The 25,610-nt window shown below is 36.1% G+C and overlaps 1 protein-coding gene across 1 annotated transcript in view; it reads left to right on the forward strand.

Annotated features, from left to right (window-relative positions):
- Window positions 1–502: 502 nt before the first annotated feature.
- The window catches only part of ACTR2 (actin related protein 2), a 33,139-nt gene continuing 8,031 nt past the window's right edge, over window positions 503–25,610 (forward strand). The window contains exons 1-7 of the mRNA XM_074341239.1: window positions 503–676; window positions 7,339–7,449; window positions 12,802–13,017; window positions 16,261–16,333; window positions 19,752–19,888; window positions 21,309–21,458; window positions 23,937–24,082. Of these exons, the coding sequence (XP_074197340.1) occupies window positions 629–676; window positions 7,339–7,449; window positions 12,802–13,017; window positions 16,261–16,333; window positions 19,752–19,888; window positions 21,309–21,458; window positions 23,937–24,082 (881 nt within the window). The 5' untranslated portion in view covers window positions 503–628. The remainder of the gene's footprint in view (window positions 677–7,338; window positions 7,450–12,801; window positions 13,018–16,260; window positions 16,334–19,751; window positions 19,889–21,308; window positions 21,459–23,936; window positions 24,083–25,610) is intronic.

Consider the following 25,610-nt stretch of genomic DNA (forward strand, 5'->3'; position numbering starts at 1 on the left):
CTGAACAGGCCTATTAGCAATAACACACCAAGCCATGTTCAATGGTGGGGTTAGCACGGGTGTCTCGGTTTGCTCCCGCCCTCCCAGCAGGCTTCTCTGAACACTAGTCACATTCTACAGTCACATTCTACTGTCATCTCGTGACAGACCCGGTTCCTTCACCTGCCTGCGCCTTCTGCAGCCAAGAAAACAGCTCCCTCAACTCCTGCCACGCCTTAGGGAAGGAGAAAGCCGCGCCCACCAGCTAGGCTACCATCAACGCCCGGGAAAGAGCCGGTAACCAGAAGCCGACAGGAAGAACTTGGGTGGGCGGCGACCGCGAAGGCGGAACTGGAGAGTGAGCCTGCGCCGGCTCCGCCGGCGGGGCCTCGAGCTCCTTTGTTTCTTATTGGAGCTCACCGCTGCCAGTCTCCGCCTGCTCCCTCATGTCTCCACCTCTTCCGCTCAGCACTCAATTAGATGGTGGGCGGGGCCGGGCGGCCACTTCCGGTTGGGGGAAGAAAGTTGGGCCGAGGGAGGGGCCGGGAAGAGGGAGGAGGAGGAAGAGGAACGGGCCGGACGGCGGCAGCTCTAGGTTGTTCTGCGGCGGCGGCGGCTCCGGCGTCTCCGGCTCTCTTCCTGGCGGACGATGGACAGCCAGGGCAGGAAGGTGGTGGTGTGCGACAACGGGACCGGGGTAAGCGCTCGGCGGGGAGGCTGCGGCGGCTACAGTTCCGGGCTGGGATGTGTGGGGGGCACGCGGGCCCTAGGCGCCCAGGGCTGCACCCGTGGGCCCTCGGTCGCGGGGGCCAAGGGGCGCGGGTCAGCGCTTCCCGCCTCCGCGGGTGTAGGGAACGAGCAGGCCGGGCCTGGCCTTGGTTTCCCCGAACCCGCCACCCTACAGCTCGGGGTCAGGCCGGCGGGCAAGGCCGGAGCTGGATGGGGTTCCCACCTGCTGCGGGCCGGGGCTGGCTCCCCGCTGGAGCCGCGGCAATTCGACTTAAGGACCAGAGGGCTAAAAGATTGGGTTTGTGTGTTCCAGAAGGGATCCTTTCCCCAGGGTCGCCGGTATGTAAAAAGGAGAAAGACCCAGAGGCCTTCCTCTTCCTGTATAGTGAAGATTCGGAACGGCAGGCAGGAAACGGGTTTAAAGAAAAAAGGGAAGTGCTGTCATGCAATGAACCTCAGTCCTTTCGCAGTGTCTAAGGTTTTTTTTCCCCCTTGGTTTTCTTTTTTTTTTTTTTTGAGGGAAGGGGAGGCCACATCGGCAACGCATCATTTACTTTTAGTTCTGGATGCTGGAAGTTTGGCCCAGGCGCAACCCTGCAGAGACCAGCATGTTCCAGTGGATGATCTTGGGAGATACAGCACCCCTCAAGGCCCAAGTGTTTATTCCATTAGCCTTAGGGGAAGTTAATCAGTTGGGTACCCCTCCTTTTTCCCCTTACTTGCATAGTACAGACAATGTGAGTATTTAAGATTCTAAAATGCAAATTGTAAAAATCTGAGTAAAACACTGATTTAGAAGTTATTTGCAAGTTGTTTCTTTCAATCGCCCTCTCCCCATTTAAAAAAAGAGTATTTTTCACCAGCAAAGTCAGCAGGTTAGGAGACAGAAATGTTATTTATTTTGGATGAGTTCTGTGGTGATGACTCCCCGCTACGTTACAACAATGTAATCATTTTGGAGTTGCAATATTTTGTGAATTTTATCCTCTTCCTTCCATAAATGTAACATATGAATTAGAACAGATTTAATTTGAACTTTAAAGCACTTTGGAAACTGGATTGTTGAGGGGGAAAGAGCTGATATTCACTGTCTTGGTTGAATTTGTTACAGACTTTTACAAGCAATAGTTACACTAGCTTTATCTGAACTAAGTTAAAAAACGGATGAGAGTAAGAAGGGGTTTATCATATAATGGGACATCCATGCAAAATGGAATAGTCCTTAGAGAAAAGGAGGCAGATCTACCACTCTGGAAACATGTTTAAGATTTACTAAGTTTTAAAAAGGTTTTACAGACATTCCATTTACGTGACAGTTCTTTATTCAAGATATTTTAAAATATCTTTATTAAAGGTAAATTTGTGTGTCCACAAGTTTGTGTATGTATGTGAAGGTTTTGGAGGGATTCATAAGAAATGTATGTTCATCATGGTTGCTATGAGACTAGGGATAAGTGACCTAAGGTGGGAAGGACTTCATGACTCTTCTGACTTATTGGGAGAATGTTCTTAGTTTAACAATACATGTTTTGTTAAAAAACAATCTTGAAGTTAGCTATAAACGTGTATTACTTTTACAGTTAAAACTCAGTTAAATGTGCTTTTTGAAATTATTAGCCTGTTTCCACTGTACTCTCAGAATGACCTCTAGATGGATGTAAAGCTTTAAAATTTGAATTGAAAATAGTTTGTTCTGTGAATGTCAGCTTTTCTCTGTAGAAATTGGAGTCAGTTATATTTTAATGGGTTCCTCCACTCTGAAGGATAGTGAACCCTGTTTTTGTAGTGTATTTGAGTTTTTTCATAGTGTTCAGTTAGAACAGGAATATTAACCCGAAGCTTATTTTTATGTTACTGTTTTATTAGTTTATTAGAAAACTGATTGTGTATTATTGCTTAGTCTTCCATCTAATCCATAATTTAAGGATCTTGTTCCTTAAGACAAGAGATCAGTTATTATGACAAATGGGAAAAGCATAGTTAATTCAAATAAAAGCATATTTGGTGTTTGTTTCTAGTTAGTTTAAAATCTTATCCAGGTTTTCTATAGACATAGTTGACTTCAAGGAAATAGCTCTTGTATAGTATGTAGTCAGGAATGCTATGATAGTTCTGAAAATTTAGAGGATTAGTAATCACTTAGATTTTGTATTTTTTGCCACGTATACTTCATAGTCATCTTGATTTTATTTAGGTACCCAAAGGACTTATAATTCCTCTGTGATTAAATAAAAGAAGATATTAAAATTTGATTTCTAAAAACTTGTTGGAATAGTTACTGCTCTAAAGCAACTTGCTTCTTACATATTTCAGGTTTTAAAATTATAGGCTACTTGAGAACTTGGTAATTTTTTTAAACCCCTCTGGCAGGCCCTAAATTGAATGCTCTGAGTAGGAGAGTTCTTGTGATCACATGCTGGTCCTGCTCCTCTTCCTCACCAGCTCCCAACCAGACCAGTGTCTCATTAGGGCCTCCTAGAGGACAAAAATTCAATGGATTCCAATGCCCTATGTGCTTCATCCTCACAACCTTTCAAACCCAAAATGTAGCCGCTGAAAGTAGCCGGATAGGTGAGAATGTGGAGATCTGCTTAGGTTCAGGTGCCTTTCAGGAGTTGGGCCCAGGCCCCTGGTGGTGTGTATTCTTTTACCAAACTTGGGTGGTTTCATCAGCATTGAGTTAGTTCACCAACAATAAAGACATCTGGAGTGCTGAATGCAACTGGTATAATTTTTAGGGTCTAGTGATACAGAGTAGCTTATAATGTTAGGATAATTATTCTTGTACAATTCACATTTGTAGTTGATTATGGGGTGCTTTATCAGGCTTATACAAACTTAAATGTAGAATTTAGGAGTGTTTGAAGTAGAAACAAGTCAGAATCAAATTTGGTTTCACTTTGCAAAATGCTTTGGAATATATAGAATAAATACTTTGGTAGTCTAAGATCAGAATAATCACTGTGCAGTTAAATTAATATCTTACATTAATAAAGGAGAAATACAAATTGAATTAGCCCAAATGAGGCTTTATTAATCCCAGTTTAGTTTTTGAGGGAAGAAAGTTACTTTTAAAGCAAATGTAGATTGACTTTGTCTTCATTTTTTGCTTAAAAGAATATTATACTGTTCATGTTCTTACCATTTGATGACTCAGTGGGAAGTAAGGCAGCCTGCTTAAACCACAGTGCTGTGAAGAGGAAACTATATATGGTAAAATCTGTTTCTTAAACACAGCCGTATCACACACAACGAGAGAACTAAGTGACCAAGTCTTAAAATGATTCGAGTGGGGGAGGGATTTCAAGAATTAAAATGATGCCAAAAGAGTAGTTTAGAATATTTTCTTTGTATTTTATTACATCATGGTTTAGATCTTTTAAAAAATTAGTGACTTTTTGCAAGAAAGGAAATGCCAGATTGTCTGTTAGTTGTGTATTATTGAGAAATAGATACTTGTAATTAAATTCTTGTCATTGTAGCTATTAATGCTTTTACATTTAAAATAATGTGAAATAGTGTAGCTACTGCCATTTGACCAAACATCTAGTACCCTGTAGGAATGCCAGCACTGAATTACTGTGGCAGCATCTACTTCCAATGAACTACTGCATAAGCAGAATAAATAATTTCATTAATAAGTGATTGATATATTTAATTTGAACTAAAGGCCAAATTTCCATTTTTTGTAAAGCACAGGAATAGTAATTTCCAATTATTTTTATAGTTTCAGGAGTTATCAATTTTTGTCTTCTTACCTTAGGCCCTTGGCAAGTATCTTGTCCCTTAAAATATACTCAAACAAGAATTTTAAGATACAAACTACCCATCTGAACAGTTATAGTCAGTAAATATTGAGTGTTGTGATAATGGCTTTGCCGTGTTGCTTGTCTCCCAATATGTGGCTCAGAATGAGGGAGGAGGAATGTCAGCCTTCCCTGCCTCCTCCCTGCACCAGGACTTGACTTGTGCCCCATGCCATGTTCCTCCTCCCACCTACAACTTCTGTTATGACTTCTCACTTAAATCATTTGTTTTTGTTTAGTATGCTGAAAATGCCCTTACAAAATGATAGATTCTTTTTTCATTCATTCATTGTATCATTTTCTTTAAGAACATTTATACCCACATGAGCATTTTCAGCCTGGTAAATGGACACTTTTGACCCACCCAGTGTCCTTATCTGTTTGTTACTTTAAAATAAACTTGAGAATTTAATGTCTATATAGTATTTGCTTTCTATTTTTGGAATATATGTGTATATTGTGACTAATGTGATATGAGGCTGGTGATCGTGACAAATTTTAAGTTTTATAGAAATTTGGGTATGGTTGGGATAATGAGGTTCTTTGCCCTTGTATATGATTTCAGTTCCTATCAAGTGAGCTAGCTTTTGACTTAAGGACAAAAGAGTTTGATTTTTGAAAAGAAGGATAGGAGAGGTTTGTTTTTTTGTTTTGTTTTGTTTTGTTTAATTTGAATGGACTAGAAAATAGTAGGTATTCTTTTCCTCCATGGCAGTTGTCTCTCCAGCTCTGTCTGGGTTACACTGGTAAATTATTTGGAAAGACTTTGTGGAAAAATGGACTAGCACTTCTGATTTCTGTTAAACACTTTTTTAGGATGGAAAGTATGTGATACTTCTTTACTGTCAACCACTGTTCAAGTGGAGAGCTAGCTAGGTAAGAGCAAGCAGGTTGTCTGTTGCACGTGCCATCATATCACACTAACTTCTGTCTTGAAAGATAATACAGTAAGAATTGCATCATAGTTTCAGAAACAGGTAGGTATACCTGAAAAACACCCTGGCCTTGGTGGCTCAGTGGTAAACTGACCAGGACTAGGTTTTGTGGATTTGGAAGGCAACATCTGAAGAGTATGTTCATTATAGGTTCATTATACAGGTTCTAAGATGTAAACATGAGCTGAGAGGATAGGTGGTATTGGAAATATGAAATTTTAAAATTTTAGACAGATGTTTTTCACACTGGTAGCTTTATTCTGCTGAAGACATGACTTCAACATTTTTAAAAGCTCTATTTATAAAAGACTTGAAATTATGCATGGCAAAATGTTCTAGGCTATTTATAATTTAAATGTGGTTGGTTCTTCAACATTTCCAACAAGGTTGTCTTTGAAATATAAAAATTTTGCATATTGAAGGGTTAGTCAGAAGTCAGTTTAAGGTTGTTGCTAACTTTTACCGCTATCAAAATAGTTCCTTGTACATAATAGCTTTCTGTCAAGGGGTGGGTTTCTGTCCATTTTTGTGTTATTACTGTCATCCATCACATTCAGATACTGTTTTTTCTCCTCAGTTCTTCTAGGAGATCAGTATGATGGGTATCTCTTCCAGGTCAGCATGAGTAAGTGAGGAAATCTCTAAAGTAGGCAGAGTAAGAGATGACAAAGTTAATGGAGAAGATAAAAATAATCAGATTTTACAATCCCAGAATGAGGTAAAAGGTCACTTTATTTCCTCCTCTCTCAACATGTGATATTTAAAATGATTTGGTTTTCAAATTTTTAAAAGATTATTCAGTGAAATCTCAGGCAGTCTATGGTGCCTGAAGCCATGGAACAATAGACTTTGTCAATATTACACATAGTCTCTATATTCAAATAATCATTGTATCGTACTCTCAGATCAACAGCAAAACTTTTTATATTTATTGATCAGTTATTTAATATGCACTTACTATGCATCAGACGCTATTCTAGGTGCTTGAGATTCATCAATAGATACAAAAATCCTTGCAAGACGTAGCTTACGTTTAAAAAAGGCCTGTTAAGGGAGAGGGTAGAGACTCCAGATTGCATTTCCTTATATAGCTTCTTCCTCCCACCCTGAAGTTTTTAATTGCCTTATCCTTGTAATGGTTGCTCTTAAAAATAAGACTAAACAGACTGTATTATTGGTATAAGAATGAAAAACCCTTGGTTCTATTTTTATTTTTACTGTTATATCTCCTAGAATATCAGTTTCGTACCCATAAAATGGAAGTAGTATCAGAATCACTGGTTTGTCCTTATTGGAGAAGTACACTACTGAATATGAAATTATGTTACCTGGTATTACTAAATACATGCGTCTAAATGTAAAAATGTAAATAGCCCAAAAAGCCTAATAAATGTTTATTTTAACATGATGCTAGTCCCAATGCCATTTGATCTTCCCATTTTGGAAAATGAGGTTGTTTAAGTGAATTGCTAGAAATGAATGAAAGCCTGCTTTGGAGTTAAACTTTAGTTCTGTTCATTTTCTAACATTTCTCTTTTAAAAACAGTAGAATTTGTTGAGTGAATTTGTTCCTTCCCCACCGTGTGTCAAGGCAGCAGGCTCGGCATGAACTCAGCTTGGCTCGCTACTCTCTTGAGGCTTTCCCTGTGTTGGGGAGACCTAAGATACTAAAGAAGCAGCTAACCGATAGAGTGACAGGAGCTCTGGTCATAGTGCTATAAAGGAAGTAAATGAAGGATATGATAGATGGGGTGACTACTTTGGGTAATTTGAAAGCACCAAAAGTTTAAAATATTGTATAAATGCACAGCGGTGTTCTTTGGATACAGTTTTTAAATGAATATAGTACACACCTTGACACTAACCCACTTTTACTTTTCTTTTTCCAGTTTGTGAAGTGTGGCTATGCAGGCTCTAACTTTCCAGAACACATCTTCCCAGCTTTGGTTGGAAGACCTATTATCAGATCAACCACCAAAGTGGGAAACATTGAAATCAAGGTAATAATTTATTTATTGATAAATGAGGATCAAAACCTGTGAGATGTTCTTTGAATTAAGTAGTTTTAAAATGTGATGCCTTGAAAAGCAGAGGAGGAGGGCAGAACTTCTTATGCTTTTAATTTTTATCAACACTGAAGAAAGGCACAAAAACTGAAGTTAATTTCATCTGACTTTAAGTATGGCTTGATGCCATTTCTCTCTGAATGGAGTAAAATATGTAGTAAGATTTTTATGTTGATGTGAATACTATGTTAGTGACTTAAAGTCCTATTATGTAGTATAATTTTTAAAAGAAATCAGCCTGGTATTTTTATGTCTTTCAGTTCCACTATTTGTCATTCTATGTTAGTGTCTCTTTGGGACCTAAGACTTTCCCTTTCCACATTCTCATGGCCAGATCCCCCTACATTTTTATAAAGCTAGTCAGGAAAACACAGGATGTAAATCTTACTGGTTCCTTTTTTCACCAATATAACTGATTTCCATAGTGTGCAGAGGAAGCTGTGCAAGTCTTTATTTGGCCTTGTATTACTTCTCTTCCCACAAGGAGTTGGGGGAACGTTGTTATTGCCTATGCACTGTACTCAGTGTGAGAGATCGGACAGTAAGGATAATAGATTTTTCTCTTCTATTAGATCAATTGGAAATCAAGTGGGAGTTACAATATTTTTTACAAAAAAAAAAAAAAAGCCAATCGAAAGAGCAGTCGTCACCAGTTGACTTAAATTCCTCAGGTGGCCTAGGGATCAGGTATACAAAAGGCAGTGGAATTTAGGGGCCCTTTAACAGAATTATTTGTGAACAAGTTAGCATTGTCGGTCCTATCTGGACAGTCTTTGGCAAGACTTGATTGAATTGTTAGATTATGAGTTAGGGTGTACCTCTTTGGGACATTTGTTTCAGGTGTCTAGAAAGGTAATAGGGGGTAGAGATTTGCTACTTGGTAGCTCTCTGCTCTTAGGACTAGAGACTTGGGTTACACAATGAATAAAAACACAAACTGAAAGGTTCTGTGTTAATTTTTTAAAGACCTAAAAGAGTGAATGATTCTGGGCTCTGTTGTATTATAATCAGAAAGGACTTTCAGTATGAGAGTTTTTGTGTTTTGTTTTTATTTATTTATTTTTTAGGGTTTTTTATTCAGGATCAGGCTTTTAAAGAAGAATGGCTTTTTAATACATTTTATGGATAATAACATTTTGAGGTATTAAGATGCATCACATATAGCCATTTTTATTGTCCAGCATAGTCGCAAATAATTACATATCTTTTTCACTCCAACTTTCTTACTTTTTAAGACCAAGTGATAGAAATGAAACCAGGTGATACTCTCAAAGACATTTTTGCTAAGGAATTCCCCAGTAACATTTGCTTGTACAGTTTGTCATTCTGTGTTCAGTTGGCTTACTTCTGTTCAACCTGCTTAATCTTTTAAGTCTTTCAAGTTAATTTGTTCTTTGAGTAGAAAATGGTGAAAGAAAAGAGACCTGTGTCAAATTTAACTTGATTGCTAGAGCTTGGAAGATCAACTCTAAATACCCTTTACCTATTCAGCTAGTCCTTTTCTGCTATTTATTTTCCTTAATTAAGGTTTTTAAATTCAGTAATGAATTAAATTTGATTTTTGGAATTACTATGCCTAGTGGATTGACTTATACTTTTTGTGTTTTGTTAGCTAAAATGTGGTAGACTAAAACCTGGAAATTTAAATTGTTTAATAAGTTAATTTTCATTCAGGCATAATAACTGTCCATGTTAAGCTGGCCCTAATTATTAACTCCGTAAACTGTAGTAGTACTGCATCTGACCTCGACCTAATTTGTCTCTATTGCTTGTATGTTTAAAAATTTCAGTGAGGATTTTATTAGGCCTTTTCTGACTCTTACTTCTACCTTCTCTCTCTTCACCTTTCTTGACCTGTTGAAGTAGAATAACAAAAAGATGGTAAGTGAGGTTACACACATGCTCTCTGTTTGTTTTCCACTTTTGCTTGGTGGGACAGTAGTTGTTGTTTTGTGTCCCTGTAGTATTGGGGAGGGGGGTAATTCCATATTTTAATTTTAATTATTTTGATTTTTTAACCTTTTTCACCGCTTCAATTTGGTAGCAACTAATTAAGTCTTATACTTTCCTGATTGCATACAATGGACCAAACCAGAACTAATTACTAACATAGTTTTGAATTGTTTTTCTTGTGTTTTTTGTAGATGAATGTTGCAATTAAAATGGAATGTGGTGTGAATTATATTAGAAAACAAGTGGCTTTATTTAGGATTTGTGTGATCCAAAAAATTGGGGCGAAGGTGTTATATTTGGATAAATCGTATTGACCAACATGAAATTAGAACATTGCCTGTCATAGCCTGTATATATACTTGCATTCAGTACAGTATCATATGTGTACTTAATAAGCTGAGTAAAATTTTAATGTGCAAATGAACTGTAGATAGTAAAGGGTTAGAAAAAGAGATTGACTCATTTCCTGTATAATCCTTATCAATGAGCAGATTTTACATTATCTGAGGATAAGTAAGAAAAAGGTGAAAGTCTTCTAAGACTTTTCCATAAACAACAAATTTTCCCTCTAAATAAATACCATTTTGTGGCGCCTTTTTCTTTCGAACTAGAAGCTTACTTCATCCCAGTTGACTCTTACTGTATTTTTCTGACAGTCTAAGTACTTCTATAGTAGATATTTCCAAGTTTCTTTTTAATATTATTTGTAAAGATGAATATCAGGCATTTCTAGTGATATGTATTTTAACTAGTAACAGTAACTTTGTGAAATTTTCTTTTGGATAAACAAAACACTTAAAAGTGGAAATTCCTATATTTATTCTAAATAAAAGATCCTGCATTTGGCTTAAAGTCCTAAGGAGATTAAGAAAAAAGTGTACTTGTAGAGAACAGTGTGGGCTTAATTTGATTTTTTTTATGAAATTTTGTTTCAGGAATTTAATTGTGGTTTTAAAGTATGTTTGCTCTATTTTCCAATTTGAGTTGACATTATTCAGAATGATTCTTGGCAAATCTCATCTACACTGCCTGCTTTTCATAAAGTGTAAATACCTTTAAAACAGCATCTCAGACAGTTACTGTAATTTTTCACTCTTCCAGGTAATAGGTGATGGTTTAGGCTTGAGGTCTGGTGATAAGGTGGGTGGTAAAAAACTAAGGCCTGATCTGGGCACTTATAATTTTCTTAGAGACGGTTACAAGTTACATAAAGCTCTTAGCATTTTGGGGTTTTGGAAGTTGAAATGTTCTAGGGAAAATTGTATGTTTTAGGAGTTTTTAAATTAAAATTTTAGATAGGGATAAATTTTTGAATTAGGTAGCTTGAGCTACTCAAGAATATTTGCACTAATCTGATAAGTGAATACTTGTTTTCTTCCACTTTAAATATCCTCTTTGTTCAGAAGGATGGTAAGAACTCAATGCCAGATGTTTCTTTAAGTTAATTCTTTATAGTATGTATGTCTTACAAGTAGAGGCTTTTATTTTGAATTGGCATTGGATCAGACATATGTAAGCCCCTATTGCCTGGAATAAAAACTAAATATTCTGATGAAATCAGACCAGTGTAAATCAACAAATTATACTGAATTTGTTGAAATATAGTTGTGAATGTATATCGATGATATAAACCATCTAATTGTCCAATCTGTTATTATCTTGTACAGCACAAAGATATAATTCTGGAAGAAATGAACAAAATTGTGTATTTAATTATATTAATGGCTAAAAGGAATATATGTACTTGGAGGTATAGTATCCTCCCCCTAACATTTTATTAGGAAGTATTTAGAATGTACAGCAAAGCTGAAGGAATTTTACAGTGAAGCCTATACATCCATCACCTAGATTCTGACATTAATATTTGCTGTACTGATATGTCACTTATCTATTCATCTATCCATCAGTCCATCAGTGTATCTTGTTTTTTGATGTATTTGAAATTATCAGTATACTTCTCCCTAAGTAATTCAACATATGCATGTCATTGACTAGAGTTCGCAAATACAAATTTTTAGTTTTGCATTTTCCTATCAGATGATTCTAAATAGTTGATAATTAAGAAATTTGAGTATTAAGTTATGGTGAATTATAAAACTTTGTAAGAAATTAGTTCCAACAGAAAAATTTTAGTGAACATTTCTAGCATCTGCTTTAACTTTGTTTTTCCTTTTTGTTGTTGCTTTCAGTGGATTTTCCAGAAATCTGTGTTTTTTTTTTGTTTTTTTTTTTTAAAGTAGGGTCTTCACCCTGGTTTACTTCTTAGGTTTTTTTTTTTTAATTGTTATTTTTAAAAGTTTTAAACTCATATATATATATTTAAACCTCTGTTTTAAAACATCTTAAGGTGTTGTAGCAAATTGTAGCTATTTCTGATACTAGGGGGTTTTTTTAATTGAATTTATCAGTATATGTAGAAGTCAGGATTATTTAATATTTTGACTAGTTGATTTCTAAAATAAGTTTAAATTCTGGGACATCATTAGCCTTATGTATATAAATTTGACTTTTCAAATATGGGCCATCTTAAGTATGCTCTCATTGAAGACAAGACTTGTGAGTATTCTGCTTCATGTGTGACAGCATAGTTTTCCAGTATTATATTTTAAGATTGAAAATGTTGCTCATGAGATAATTTTAAAGAAGAATGACTTCTCTATGTCTTAATTTTTTATATCTCTACAACTTCTCATTCATCTTGGTGAGGCATATATAGAAACTTCATTTCAGTTCTGATTAAGGCATATGTAGATAGAAGTTTGTGAAATTTACAATTTATGTGGTGCAAATATCCATTATTATAGTGTAATAAAAATCATTTTATTTTTTGCTTCTCATTATGCTTTATAGTACTTACATTTATCATTTTGATAAATAATAGTACAAAGAAATGTGCTGCATGCATTGAGCATCTTTCTACAAGTTTTTTTTTCCCTGATGTGCTATTTCACATATCACAGGCCTTATTTTTTGAACATTTGAGCAAAAGAAACAGATGAAACCTCATACAAAACCCTTCAAAATATGAAAATATGGGGTTTATTTGTGCTAATGCCCCTTCTTTTGGAAACATATGTATTAAAGGTAAGGTCAATTTATTGATTTAAACCACATTGTACATAAAAATTTATTATTCACGATTAAGCTTTACAAGGCATTGTTCATGAAAAAAATTATCTTTTTAACTTGTGGAATGAAGAGCTTTTATCTGAAAGTGCCAGAAAGATTAAAATTAATTATTCCCAAGTTTTCCGAAGTATCATGGGAGGATAATTTTCTGAAGGTATTTTATGCAAAATTTTGGTCTAAAGCTTTAATATTATAATTTTCTAGGATCTTATGGTTGGTGATGAAGCAAGTGAATTACGCTCAATGTTAGAAGTTAACTACCCTATGGAAAATGGCATAGTACGAAATTGGGATGACATGAAACACCTGTGGGACTATACATTTGGACCAGAGAAGCTTAACATAGATACCAGGAATTGTAAAATCTTACTCACAGAACCTCCTATGAACCCAACCAAAAACAGAGAGAAGATAGTAGAGGTAAGTGTTTAGATGGGATGTGCATATGTGTGTCTCTGTGATGTGATGTTAAAGCTGATGTTCTTTCTTTTATCTTACCATTGTTAAGAATAAAGGGAATAAATGTTGTTTTCTTCTCCCAGATCCTATTTATTGAACACCTAGCTATGTGCTAGTCATTATTTATAAATAGAATATGTCAGTAAACAAAACAAAATCCTGCTGCCATGGAGCTTACCCTCTAGCAGGGGAAAACTGACCCCCCCACTCCAAGAAGTGAGTTAATTGGTTTGTTAGAAGATAACAGATGCTAAAGGGGGGAAAAGAACGTAGGTTAAGGGGGACAGAATTGCAGTTTTCATACGGTGTGGTAGTACGTGTCCATGAGAAGGTGATGTTTAAACAAAGACAGAGTGGGGGAGTTAGCCAGAATATATGGGGACAGAACATTCCAGGCAAAGGGAGTAGCCAGTGCGAAGGTCTTAAAATGGGAAAAAGCCTGGCGTATTAGAGTCAGCACTGAAGCCAGTATGGGAGAGCAACAGGAGATGAGGTGGGAAAAGTAATGGGACCAGATCATCTAGGTCCTTGTACGCCCTCGTAAGGAATTAGACTTAAACTCCAAGTGACACAGGAAAGGGATGCTGATACAGGTTTCTGTGACTGCTGTGTTGAGTGTAGAACATACGGAGGCAAGGGTGGAAGGGAGACCAGTTTGGAAACTTTTTTAGTTATCTAGGCAGATAATGTTGGATTAGGGGTAATAACAGAGAAGGCAGTGAGAAGTGGCTGCGTTGTGGCTCTGTTTTGAAAGTAAGGCCAGAAAATATTGATTCCTTAGATGTGGATAATAGAGAGATAGCTACAAAGGTTTTATCTTGAGCAACTGGAGATGATGGAACGGGATTTGGGAGGAAAATGGATCAGGAGTTCAGTTTTGGACATGGTAGACCTTTTTTGACATCCAAGCAAAGATGCCAGGTAGAAGTGTGTGTGTGTGTGTGTGTGTGTGTGTGTGTATAAGATCAAGTGCAGGAGAAAATTCTGAGGCTGGAGATATAAACTTGGGACTCATGAGGATGTGGATAATACAGGTTGAGAAGGCTAACCCAGGGATAGGACGGCTAGGGAAAGAGGTAATGAGGTAGGCAGTTACAGAGAGGAAGAAGTCTATGTTCTTAATAGTTGAGATAGATAACTTTTCAAGGTTGTCTTTGATTTTGTGATATATGAGGTGGAAACTTTCAATTGCTTTGTATTGTAGTAGCTTTCCAGGTACTACTTAATGTAAATGTTTTCTATTACTCTGTGACTGTGTTTAGATGTTGATGGAAATTTTGGAAGAGATTTTGAAGAGATTATTGTTAGAGAATATTTTGAAAGTCTAGATTGAAGCTCAGTTTTTGTATTAAGTTTTAAAAATTTGAGATCATGGTTTTAGTTACAGAATCCATATCATTTCTTATGATCCATATTCTATTACTTCTTTCCTCCTAACCACCCCTTAAACTAGGAAAGATGGGCTTTATTGTATTAGTTCATATTGTAATTACATTTTACATTTTCTAAGTGATTTATAATCACTAATACTTTGTGATGGATAAGTAGTCATTTGTAATCACTGTTTATTTTTAGCAGTACATTACAAAATCAGAGTGCAGAGATATTTTTGCATTAAACCAAAAGGTTGCTACACAAGGAAACCACTTTAGGAGAGTAATGCAATACCAGAGTGAAAATCAAGTTTTTTTTCCAAATGAAAAGTTAGGGAGATGATATACCTGGGTGCCTCTTCCACTAACTAGCTATTTGGCTAGGACACATTCTTTTTAATCTGCCAAAATGACAAGAATTGGTCTTACTACATGCTAAGGTCTCATCGTTGTTTAATACTCTGTTTTAGAACTCCAGGTACTTTTTAACATTCTAATAAATAAAAACAAATTTTAGCAGACTTTCAAGTTGATAAATGCAAATACAGTTGACCTTCAGACAGTGGAGGGGTTAGGGGCACCAGTGCTCCACCCTCAGGTGAAAATTTGCCCAGCTGAAAACTACAACTTTATAGTCAGCCCTCCATCTTCGAGGTTCTGCATCCCTGGATTCAGCCAACCTTGGATGGCACAGTGGTGTAGTATGTATTTGTTGAAAAAAATCTGATTAAGAGGACCTGCTCAGTTCAAACCTCTGTTATTCAGGGGTCAGCTGTATAGCATCACTCTTCCATTTTCATCCCTGTGGGGGAGAATAAAGGATGATGGACTAGAATACTAAGTAGAATATCTAGTTGCTTAATTGATGAGTATGTGTTTCATTTAAAATTTAAATTATATATAGGGGGGAGGGTACAGCTCAGCAGTAGAGCATGTGCTTAGCATGCACAAGGTCCTGGGTTCAATTCCCAGAATCTCCATTTTAAAATAAATGTATAAATAAGATGAATTCTATATAACTCTCATTGTGATCAGTTGTAAAATTTCTAAATATCTAGATATTCATAGTGGTAGTCAGCACTGCCAGTTAAGGAGTACTCAGTGTAGATGACAGAATCTGTATTCTGCAGGATCTAAATCCTACAGGATGTTCCCAGTCAGCCTGCACTACAGAGAACGAGCATGATTGAGCATGATTGACCGGTGAGGGCGTGAGGGAACCCCTCCCTCCAGTGTACTTCAGCTGAGGGTGGAGCCGCAGCCTTGGCTTCAGTAGGGGGGGCAGGCCCAGCAGCTGAGCAGTTTCTATGTGTGCCAGCATTCAGGAATTACTGCCTTGTTTTCTGTTTGTTTTTCTGCAGTACCCTTTTACTACTTTTTTTTTTTTTCAACTGCTGGAAGTAGAGCCACAATCTTGGCCCAGGTTGAGGGAGAGGGATGGGAGGGTCAGCAGTTAAACAATTTCTGTAGTTTGTCTTTGAATTAAAAGGTATTTGCCTTAAGGGACATCAGTTGAGAAAGGCTTGTTCAAAAGCAGGAACTTTCTTTTACTCTAATCAGCTATTAACTAAAATACTCAGAAATCTTTGCTTTTGTAGCACTTTTGAAATGCCTGGGGACTCAGTGTGTGTTCAGAAATCTGTCCCCAAAATTGGAGCTCTGTGGCAGCAAGACTTTAATAAAAGCACGAAGAACTGAAGAGAGTGGAGGACTCTTTGGGGTCCTTTTATTTTGGCAGCTAATCCACTCTGACCATCAAGAAAGCATATAAATATTTATTATGTAACTTCTAAATGCCAATTTTTTTTTCCCTTTCCTTTTGCATTTTCAGGTAATGTTTGAAACTTACCAGTTTTCTGGCGTGTATGTAGCCATCCAGGCAGTTCTGACTTTGTATGCTCAAGGTAGGTAAAGCTTAACTTTTAGAATCATCCATTCAACATTTATTAAATGTGTTTTATGTGAGAGGAATTTGATTTTTCAATAAGTTGTAAATCCCAGAAGAACATAGTATTTATATATTTTATTCAAATATTTCTATAATTTCTAAAATGTGTCAAATGAAAGATACACGTTTTTATTTTCTTTACTAAACAGTGAAGGACTTAAAAGGTAAAAATTCTCAATTTTTTTTTTAAAAGTAGGAGATTCTCTCTTTTAGGCTATTTAAAGTGAAAAGTTTTATAAAGTGGAGAATAAACATGGAATCTGCCCTCAGAATTGGCAGAGTTAAAAAAAAAATAGCCAGTAAGCTTACTGTAAAATCATGCTTGCCAAATACATAGATTAAATACAAAAGAAAAGGCAGACATTTGGGTGTGCCTTCCTAACTTTTGAGGTGGACTTAATGGAGGAGACCTACCATGTTTTCTTGGTACTGCTTGCCATTAGTGACTGCCTCCCTGTCTACTTGGAATAAAATATTAGCCACTTGGGGAGAACTCTCTATATCCTGATAGTCTTCTTGAGAACTTAAGGGACCGTCAAATATGTGCCACAGACTCTGTTAGGCACTTAAAATGTAAAGATGCCCTCAAGGGTTGAGGGAGGGTATAGCTCAGTGGTAGAGCACATGCTAAGCATGCATGGGATGCTGGGCTCAATCCCCAGTGTCTCCATTAAAAAAGAAAAAAATGCCCTCAAGAACTTAGAGTCTGGTTGGAAAAAGATACAGATATTGATGCAGCACATCAGAAAGTTTCTGAAGGAGGTGACAGCTGAGTTAAGTCTCAGGCCCGAGTACTTAAGCAGTGCATATGACTGTGTGCCATTGACCCCTGAACAGGTTTGAACTGCATGGGTCCACTTATACACGGATATTTTTCATCAGTGAATAATACTACGGTACTACATGGTCCGTGGTTGGTTGAATCTGGGGAGGGGGAGGGCCAACTATAAGTTAAATGCAGATTAATCCCTGAGTTGTTCAAGGGTCAGCTGTCCTTAGAAAGCAAACTTTAATATTATGGTGATCCATCTGATTCTACAAATGGATGAGTAAAAATCATCTTGTCAGAATACATACTGGGTTTTTAAACTGTCTTTAGTACTACAGATAGATACTAGGAAAGTACTTGGAGGAATTAAATTTTTAAAGACGCTTCTATTCATCCACTAAGTGTGGCATGTACCTCGCGTTCTGTTCAGTGAAAGGGTGCGGCAGTGATTAGTCGGTAAGCTGCATGTAGTCTCCTTGCCCTTAAGGCAATTATAGTCCACCTGTGAGTAATTAGTGCGTGTCTGCATCTAGAGGATTTTGTTTCATCTTTTTAAAATAAAATTTAGAAGTTATTTGAGAAAATACTTTGGAAAAATAGCTATTAAAATTTTTGAATCTAAGCTTTGAAATGGGTGATAATAGTTCCATTTAGGGGGTGAGGATGGGACCCTTCTGCTGAAATGAATTTTTGTTTTAATTATGTCTGAGTAAAATTGACCTTAAAAGATTTTTTAAGCAATATTCATAAATTCATTTCTGTCCAAGGAGAAGATATCTTCTCTTAATTGCTGATATTTAGCTATTTTTGTTTAACCGTTGAATTCTTAATTTTAAGAAATGATAGTCCAGTAGCATTAATCAAAAGAACTCTAAGCTGTGGAAAAATTCTCCTTCTGAACAAGGTGGCTAGTGCTACCAGTTGAATCAGAAAAAGTAAGAAGCAACATTTGGAGCCAGGGGAGTTTGTGAATAAGAGAAGTGACAGTGAGTCAGGAAGGTATGTTTGGCTACATTTTGCAAACAGAATTGAGGGGAATAACTGAAGTTACGGCATTTGGACTGGAGGTGAGAGTAGTCAGGAAGGGTATAAATGGAAAGGTAAGAACTAGATGAGCTTTAAAGAATCCTTAGGAATTGAAGTGGAAAAAATAGATAATCCAGTGACAAAAGAGGGTGGCACTGGAAATGATCAGATGTGTACAGGGAAGGGCCAGGATGTAACCTGGTGGGAATGGAAGGAAATGAGGTGAGATTGGATGGGAAGGTCTGTTTGAAAAATAAAATACGTAAATCTCTGCTTTAGTTAATATTGCTGGGAGTACTTTTGAATTAATATTGTGGATTCCTCCTTTTTGCAATGCAAAGTCTCTTGTTTAAAAGAATGCAACCTCAAAAGGCAGCGTTTGATTTTTATGAAACTTACAGCATCAGTCAAGGAAAGACGAATTATATTAGCTTCAACTTCAAGTGGTTTGAATAAATGTATTCAAAGTAAATCAGTTAGATATTTAGTATATTCAAGTTTGTATTAGAAAGAGGGAGACAGCCTATTCAGGAATGGGACAATGGTAAAATAATGCTTAAGCAAGTTATAGATAATGCATGTTCTGACTAAAAAATTTTTTGTTGAAAATATTATTAGACTATTAAAACCTATTAATGAGACTTGCAGATACTATTATATATAAAATAGATAAACAAGTTTACACTGTATAGCCCAGAGAACTATATCAAGCTGTATTCAGTATCTTGTAGTAACCTATAATGAAAAACAATATGAAAAGGAATATATGTATGTATATGTATGACTGAAACATTATGCTGTACATCAGAAATTGATACAACAATGTAAACTGACTATACTTCAATTAAAAAAAAATTTCGTTTTGCTTTCCCTGAATTAACCCTGGCACAAAAGGTAAAACATTAATTTGTAACCATTTATACTTTTAAGTAGTACATATGGGAAACAAGACAGCTTCTTTGCTGTTCTTTTATTACAAAATTTAACTGTTGTCTTTTTGGTTTCTGGTGAATAATTGATCCTTTGGCTAGTCAAGATGAGTTATTCACAGATTTCTTGCTATCTAGTATCAACAGGAATTTTCAAAACAACAGTTTTGACTATACTCATGTATGATAAAAAGAATAATGAAAAACTAGATTATTTCTTTCACTATCAGGTTCACTATCAACTTATATAATATTTACCTTTTACAATGGTTTTCATAAATTTATGTTATCCACGATGCTTTAGAAAATTTTACTTTGAGGGAATTCAGGTATCAAGATTAAGTTGGAAAGAAAAATAAAGAACATGTTGTGTTTTATAGTCCTAGGTCTGAGGGTCTGTTTCTTGCCATGTCCTAGGGTAGCGCATGATTAGATCAAAAGTCTCACAAGGGACATATGAGAGAACACTGGCTTTAGTGTCTGGGTATTAGAAATAAGCTGCAAAATAAGCAAATAATAAAGAAATGCTGGCTTTTAGGCCACTCTGGTTGGTGAAGTTTCTAGTTCGCTTCTGTACAAATATTTGAAATTTGTTAGCTTTGATTTTTCTGAGTAGGCTTTTTATTTACAACCTCATGGTTCATATACAGGTTTATTAACTGGAGTAGTGGTGGACTCTGGAGATGGCGTGACTCACATTTGCCCAGTGTATGAAGGCTTTTCTCTCCCTCACCTTACCAGGAGACTGGATATCGCTGGGAGAGATATTACCAGATACCTTATCAAGGTAAGCAAAAGCAAATATCATAGAATTAGATTTTGTAGTTTGTGTTTACTGACTTAACACAAAATTGAATGTATCATCTCAGGATTCTAGTGAATCTATCACTAGAGAAATGGCCCAGTTCCCTCAATATTCATATAAAAATCCATGTAAGAGTTACACACACCATCTCTGGTTTACTAATGAGAATACATCATTATATAATTGTATTTGCTGTTCCCAGGGAATGGATAGAGAGGTATTTCAAAGATGGAAGGAGACTCTAAAACTTCCTTGAACAACTTAAGCGGCCCTTCTGCCGTAAACCGTCCTTTGAACAGGTGTATGTTAAAGTTTACTTCTGAATATACTTAGTTACAATTTTCTTTAAAACATGCTGGAAAATGTATAAAAGTCCACTATTTGGAGGCATGTGCATTTTTTTAAGATATAAAAAAATAATAATAATTTAGATTACTCTGTACCAGAATTCTGTAGTGTATTCTCTCCAGGTCAGTGACTCTCAAACAGGAATGATGCTGCCCCCAGGGACATTTTGCAGTGTCTGGAGACACTTTTTGGTTGTTGCAGCTTTGCAGGAAGGCTGCTAAACTTCCTACAATGAACAGGGCAGCCTCCACAGCAAAGAATTGTAAGATCCAAAATGTCATTGGTGCTGCGGTGGAGAGACTGTTCTAGGGTGAAGTCTGTGCAATAAATTGGACTGCATTAGGTCTTCACCTTCCTTTAGTCTCATTTAGAGTAATAAGATTAAGTTAATGAGAATTATAATACTCTCATTCTGAACCAAAATTCTCTCTGAGAGTGACCACTCAAGGAATACTGAAAGGGCTTCTTTTGAACATAAATACAAAGATTAGGGGATTTATTTTTAAGTTTTTATATGAAAAGTCCTGTTTCTTTGTGATGCATATTATGGTTTTTTTTCTGTCAGCAGGTTGAATTCTCTTGTCATTTATTTAACAAATGCAATTGCCTATCTTATATGTGTCAGACGTAACACTAGAAACTAGAAATCCAACATCCTAAGACCTAAGGGTATCTCATGAATGTGGCATTGATTGAGCAAATTAAGATTATGGGAATTCAGTGCTAAAATAATATTTATTAATAGACTTAATGATTATCAAAAGTATCTAAATATTAGTACTCAGTACTCATTTTTAAAACTAGGTTGGTTTTCTTGCTCGTTTTACCTATTTATTATTCATGAAATGTTAATTCTGTTACTCTGTGAAACTTTTCTGTGAAACTGAAATATAAATCCTTTATGGCAAGTACTATTCCCATTTTTGAAATGTTCAGTAAGAGCTAAGGCTCTGTTGTCCATCGCGTTTGTTACTGACGTGACATATTTAGAGAGCGTTAATAGCTTTTGCGGAGTGGAACTCGTTCAGATTAATCATGCTATTTTTTGTACCAGCTGCTGCTGTTGCGAGGATATGCCTTCAACCATTCTGCTGATTTTGAAACAGTTCGCATGATTAAAGAAAAATTGTGTTATGTGGGGTATAATATTGAGCAGGAGCAGAAACTGGCCTTAGAAACCACAGTATTAGTTGAATCTTACACAGTAAGTATTTGTCGTGTGTAATATATTTGTGATTTTAAAATGGACAACCATAATTATTGGTGTGTGCTTAAGGATATTTTCTTGAATCCAGTATTTTTGTTTTGGGTTGTTAAAATATGTATGTGTATACCTTTAATATCTTTCTACATTATGGTTTATGATTTAATTATTTTAGGATACTGTGTAATGTAAAATAAGGCAGGAATCATATATTGCTTTTCTACCTTAGGGTACAATTTAGACATGAGAGGTTATTTTGCGATCTAGTATCTGGAATAGCATTTTTCAGCCTGGGTTTTACAGAGTATTATTTCTCTGAGATGTTAGTAGGTATTTCACAAAAATTAAAATGGGGGTTACATTGTCAGGTAAGTTTGGGAGAGTCGATTTTACTTCATTGAAGGACTTCTCAGAGCCTTCGATATGCTGTTATGTAAATGACTACAGGATTCTTATGGGACTGAAGTATCTTAGTGGGAAGTGGTCATCTTATAGTATTGCTTTAATAATTCAGTAGATGGCCATCTTCCTGACTTAGTATTTTCTTAATGAGATATTCAGAACAAATGTTAACTTGAAATTGTAACTAGTGAGACTTAGAACCTTGTTACAGTTTACACCAGGGGAGTTGATCTTACCTGAATTTTTAATGGATTGCTATCTTTAGTCTGTCATTTTCATCTGGGTATAAAAGTACTTAATATTATGTCTTTGAAATACTAGTTACTAAAATGAAATGGAGCAATAGGCAATAAAGGCAAGTATTTTTGAACCACTTGATTCATGTAAGCTCAACACATCACAGATATGTACAAAATAGTTATTTTGAAAATAATTATAAATTCTTAGAAGTTTTAGAAGATACTGATCCAAATAGTCAATAAGCCAATACACTGAAACTTAATGACCTGCCCTGGGGATTCTTTCCTGAAGCCTTCTTGACAGTTCCCCTAAATTTATAATTTGTCATCTACCTGACTTTGGAAGAAAGAGGCACAAGGCAAAAGATGAGGCAACTAGAAATGTGAGACATATTTATTTATTTCTTCCATCCTTTCTCAAAGAATTTGAGGTAGGTTACAAAAATATGATCAACAAATAAACAGTGAATGGATGAGTAAATGAAGAGGGATGAGAGTGGATAAATAAAGGGTAGGATAAGATTTGATGCAGAGAAATAGAAAGCATACTGTTTTAACAGTTCCCAGAGGTAAGTAGTTCTGAGGGTAGGTGGCCCCCGGCTGGCCCACAGCCAGAGCTTTGAGAGGATCCATACTATCAGAGGCTGGAAGGGTGAGGTACAGAGGATTTGCAAACAGTTGTCTGCCATGTGAAGTTTTTTCGTACATCTTAGGTGATTTCATTTGGTTTTTAAAGTCTGTGGACAGCTGTGGGCTTTTTTTTAAGGGTAAATTCTTTCTAAGAAATTTGATATAATTTATAAAAATATAATTCTAGAGTTTTTGAAAGATGTTATTGGCTTTGCACATAATTGTAAACAAAGCAAACATGGAGTAAACATCTTAACTTGATTTGTGATACTTTGTCATAATGGAAACTCAGTTTTTGAGTCTAAATATAATTATTGTAATTACATTATCTTAAATATACTGTTAGAAATGTTAATGTAAAATTTATTCTAGTATGTCATACAGAAATGCATCATATGCCAGCATACACAAGCATGCTTGTTACTTAGGTCAATCCAGAGAGCTATGAGGGAGCTCTTATTTAACATTTCTCATTTAATTAAAAATAAACATGATGTAACTTAAGAGTTTTCTATGAAAGGTCATGTTGTAATGGTATCTGACCTGTTGCTTAAATCTTTTCTTAAAATTGTATTTACCGTTATCATTTAAAATTTAATAGGACCTAGGATACAACAGAATTGCTAATAAAAAGTGGTCTAGGTCAATATTGGTTAAGCTTTTTTAATCATAAAAATTTTTTGGATTAAATGATTTGACATGAGTTTCACACTAATATAAAGTGTTTTGATGGCAAAATAATAAAGTTTCCCAGAGTAATTATTTGGTGAAAGAAATGTATTAAGATTTTTCATTGAATGTGTCTGTGCTACATGGTAAAAAATATCCAGAAACTCACAAATGGGCAGTGACCCCGGTAAGAATCCAGACGCAGTGGTGGGTCAGCACTGCCTGAGCACTTAGCTGCTCACACTAGTGGGACATCGTGCGCTCATGCATCGGCGGTTTCTCCAAGGAATTCCTGATACTTAAGAATATGATGTACCATTTTAAAAGCAGAACAGAGCATGATAATAATAATAACAGTTATTTTAATGTATTTTATTTTACCTTTTTTTGGTCTTTTCTTAGAAATGTATTTTAGGAGAAATATATTGTTGGCAATGATTGTGGTTATAGAGCAGGTGTGTTTATAAGTACTAGTGTCTAGAGAACATTGGGAACTTCTGAAATCTTTTGCTAATACCTTTTTCTTCTTGATTTCTAGCTCCCAGATGGCCGCATTATCAAAGTCGGGGGAGAGAGATTTGAAGCACCAGAAGCTTTATTTCAGCCCCACTTGATCAATGTGGAGGGAGTAGGTGTTGCTGAATTGCTTTTTAACACAATCCAGGCAGCTGACATCGATACCAGGTACCTTAGAAGTGGTTGTCTCAAAGTTGTTTAATAAAATTGGATGGAATATATAAATAGTTACAGTGACCAGGTTGTCTGTTGTCTCACTCATGTTTTTGATAGGATGGCACTGGACATTGGACAGCATGTATCACTGTGTCTCAGATGCCTCTTTGAAATAAACTCATTTTGAAATAATTTAAAATTTAAAAGTTTTAAGAGTAGAACAGGGAACACCTGAACACTCTTCATCTAATTTCCCATTTTACTGATATTAATGTTCTGTGTGTTTGCTCTGTCACTCTTTTCTCTTGAGCCATGTGAGAGTAGGTTGAATGCATAAGTCCTCCTTACTCCTCAGTGCTCACCTTGTATTTCTTAGGAATGAGGATGTTCTCTTACAGCCACAGTGCAGTTACCGAGTTCCAGGGATTGATTACTGCCATACTTTTACCTACCGTCCACATTTCAGTTTCATCCACTGTCCCAATAATGTCCTTTATACAACTTTTCTTTTCTCCAGTAAAGCATCAAATCTAAGATCACACCTTCTATTTAACTGTCATGTTTCTTAGTCACCTTTTATCTGTTACGGTTCCTTAGTTTTCATGACATCGACATCTTTGCAGAGTACAGTTTGGATGTGAGTGTTTCTCGTGATTAGATTCAGGTTACACATTTTGTCTAGGAGACTGCTTCAGTGATGTGTTCTCACGTTATCACATCCAGAGGGGATGTCTGGTGACTCCTAATTGGTGATACTAGTAGTAGGCTCTTCATGAGGTTTCCTGTTTGCTCCACTGTGTAGGTTTCCTTTCTTTTCCGCTTTCCTAATGTATAAGTAATTTGTGGGAAAATACTTTGAGGCTGTGTAAATCTTGTTCCTCGTCAAATTGTGCCCCTCACCCCTTTTAGCATCTATTGATGATTCTTGCCTAAGTCCATTTTCTGTTGTGCTAGTGGCGAAAAGGTGATTGTTCTAATTCCACCATAACTTCTGTATTTGTTAGTTGGCATTCTAGTGTAACAGTCCTTTTCCTTCTCCCTTGTTAATGTTTGTTTATGATCGGTATGGACTCATAATTTTATTCAGTGGATTATAATTTATTACTGCCTTGTTGGTACTAAGTTGTTCCTGATGAGGTCTATGAGAGCCCCTTCAAGCAGCTCCTGTGTCTTTTGATGTGCCCTCATCTTTTTTTTTTTTTTGAGCACATTCTGTTTCATTTTGTGGCACAGGATATTCCTGGCTCACCTTTAATTTTGGTTTTTGGTTTTTGAATAGGTAGAACATTAACAGTGTAGTCAAAACTATACAAAAAGTGTACTCTGAAGTACTTCTCTCCCTGCCCCGTGTCTTCCACCCTAGTCCTCCTCCCTGTGTTCCTTATTTTCTTACACAAAACGTAGCATACCTTAAACACTCCTTTGTACTTTGGTTTTTTGACTTAATGTATCCTAAACAATCTTATACCACTTCCTGGGGGTTGTGCTTATTCTTTTTCTACAGCTGCATTCTTTTTTCCATTGTTCACATATCATGGAT

The sequence above is a fragment of the Camelus bactrianus genome, chromosome 15 (assembly GCF_048773025.1).
Source record: "Camelus bactrianus isolate YW-2024 breed Bactrian camel chromosome 15, ASM4877302v1, whole genome shotgun sequence".
NCBI lineage: Eukaryota > Metazoa > Chordata > Mammalia > Artiodactyla > Camelidae > Camelus > Camelus bactrianus.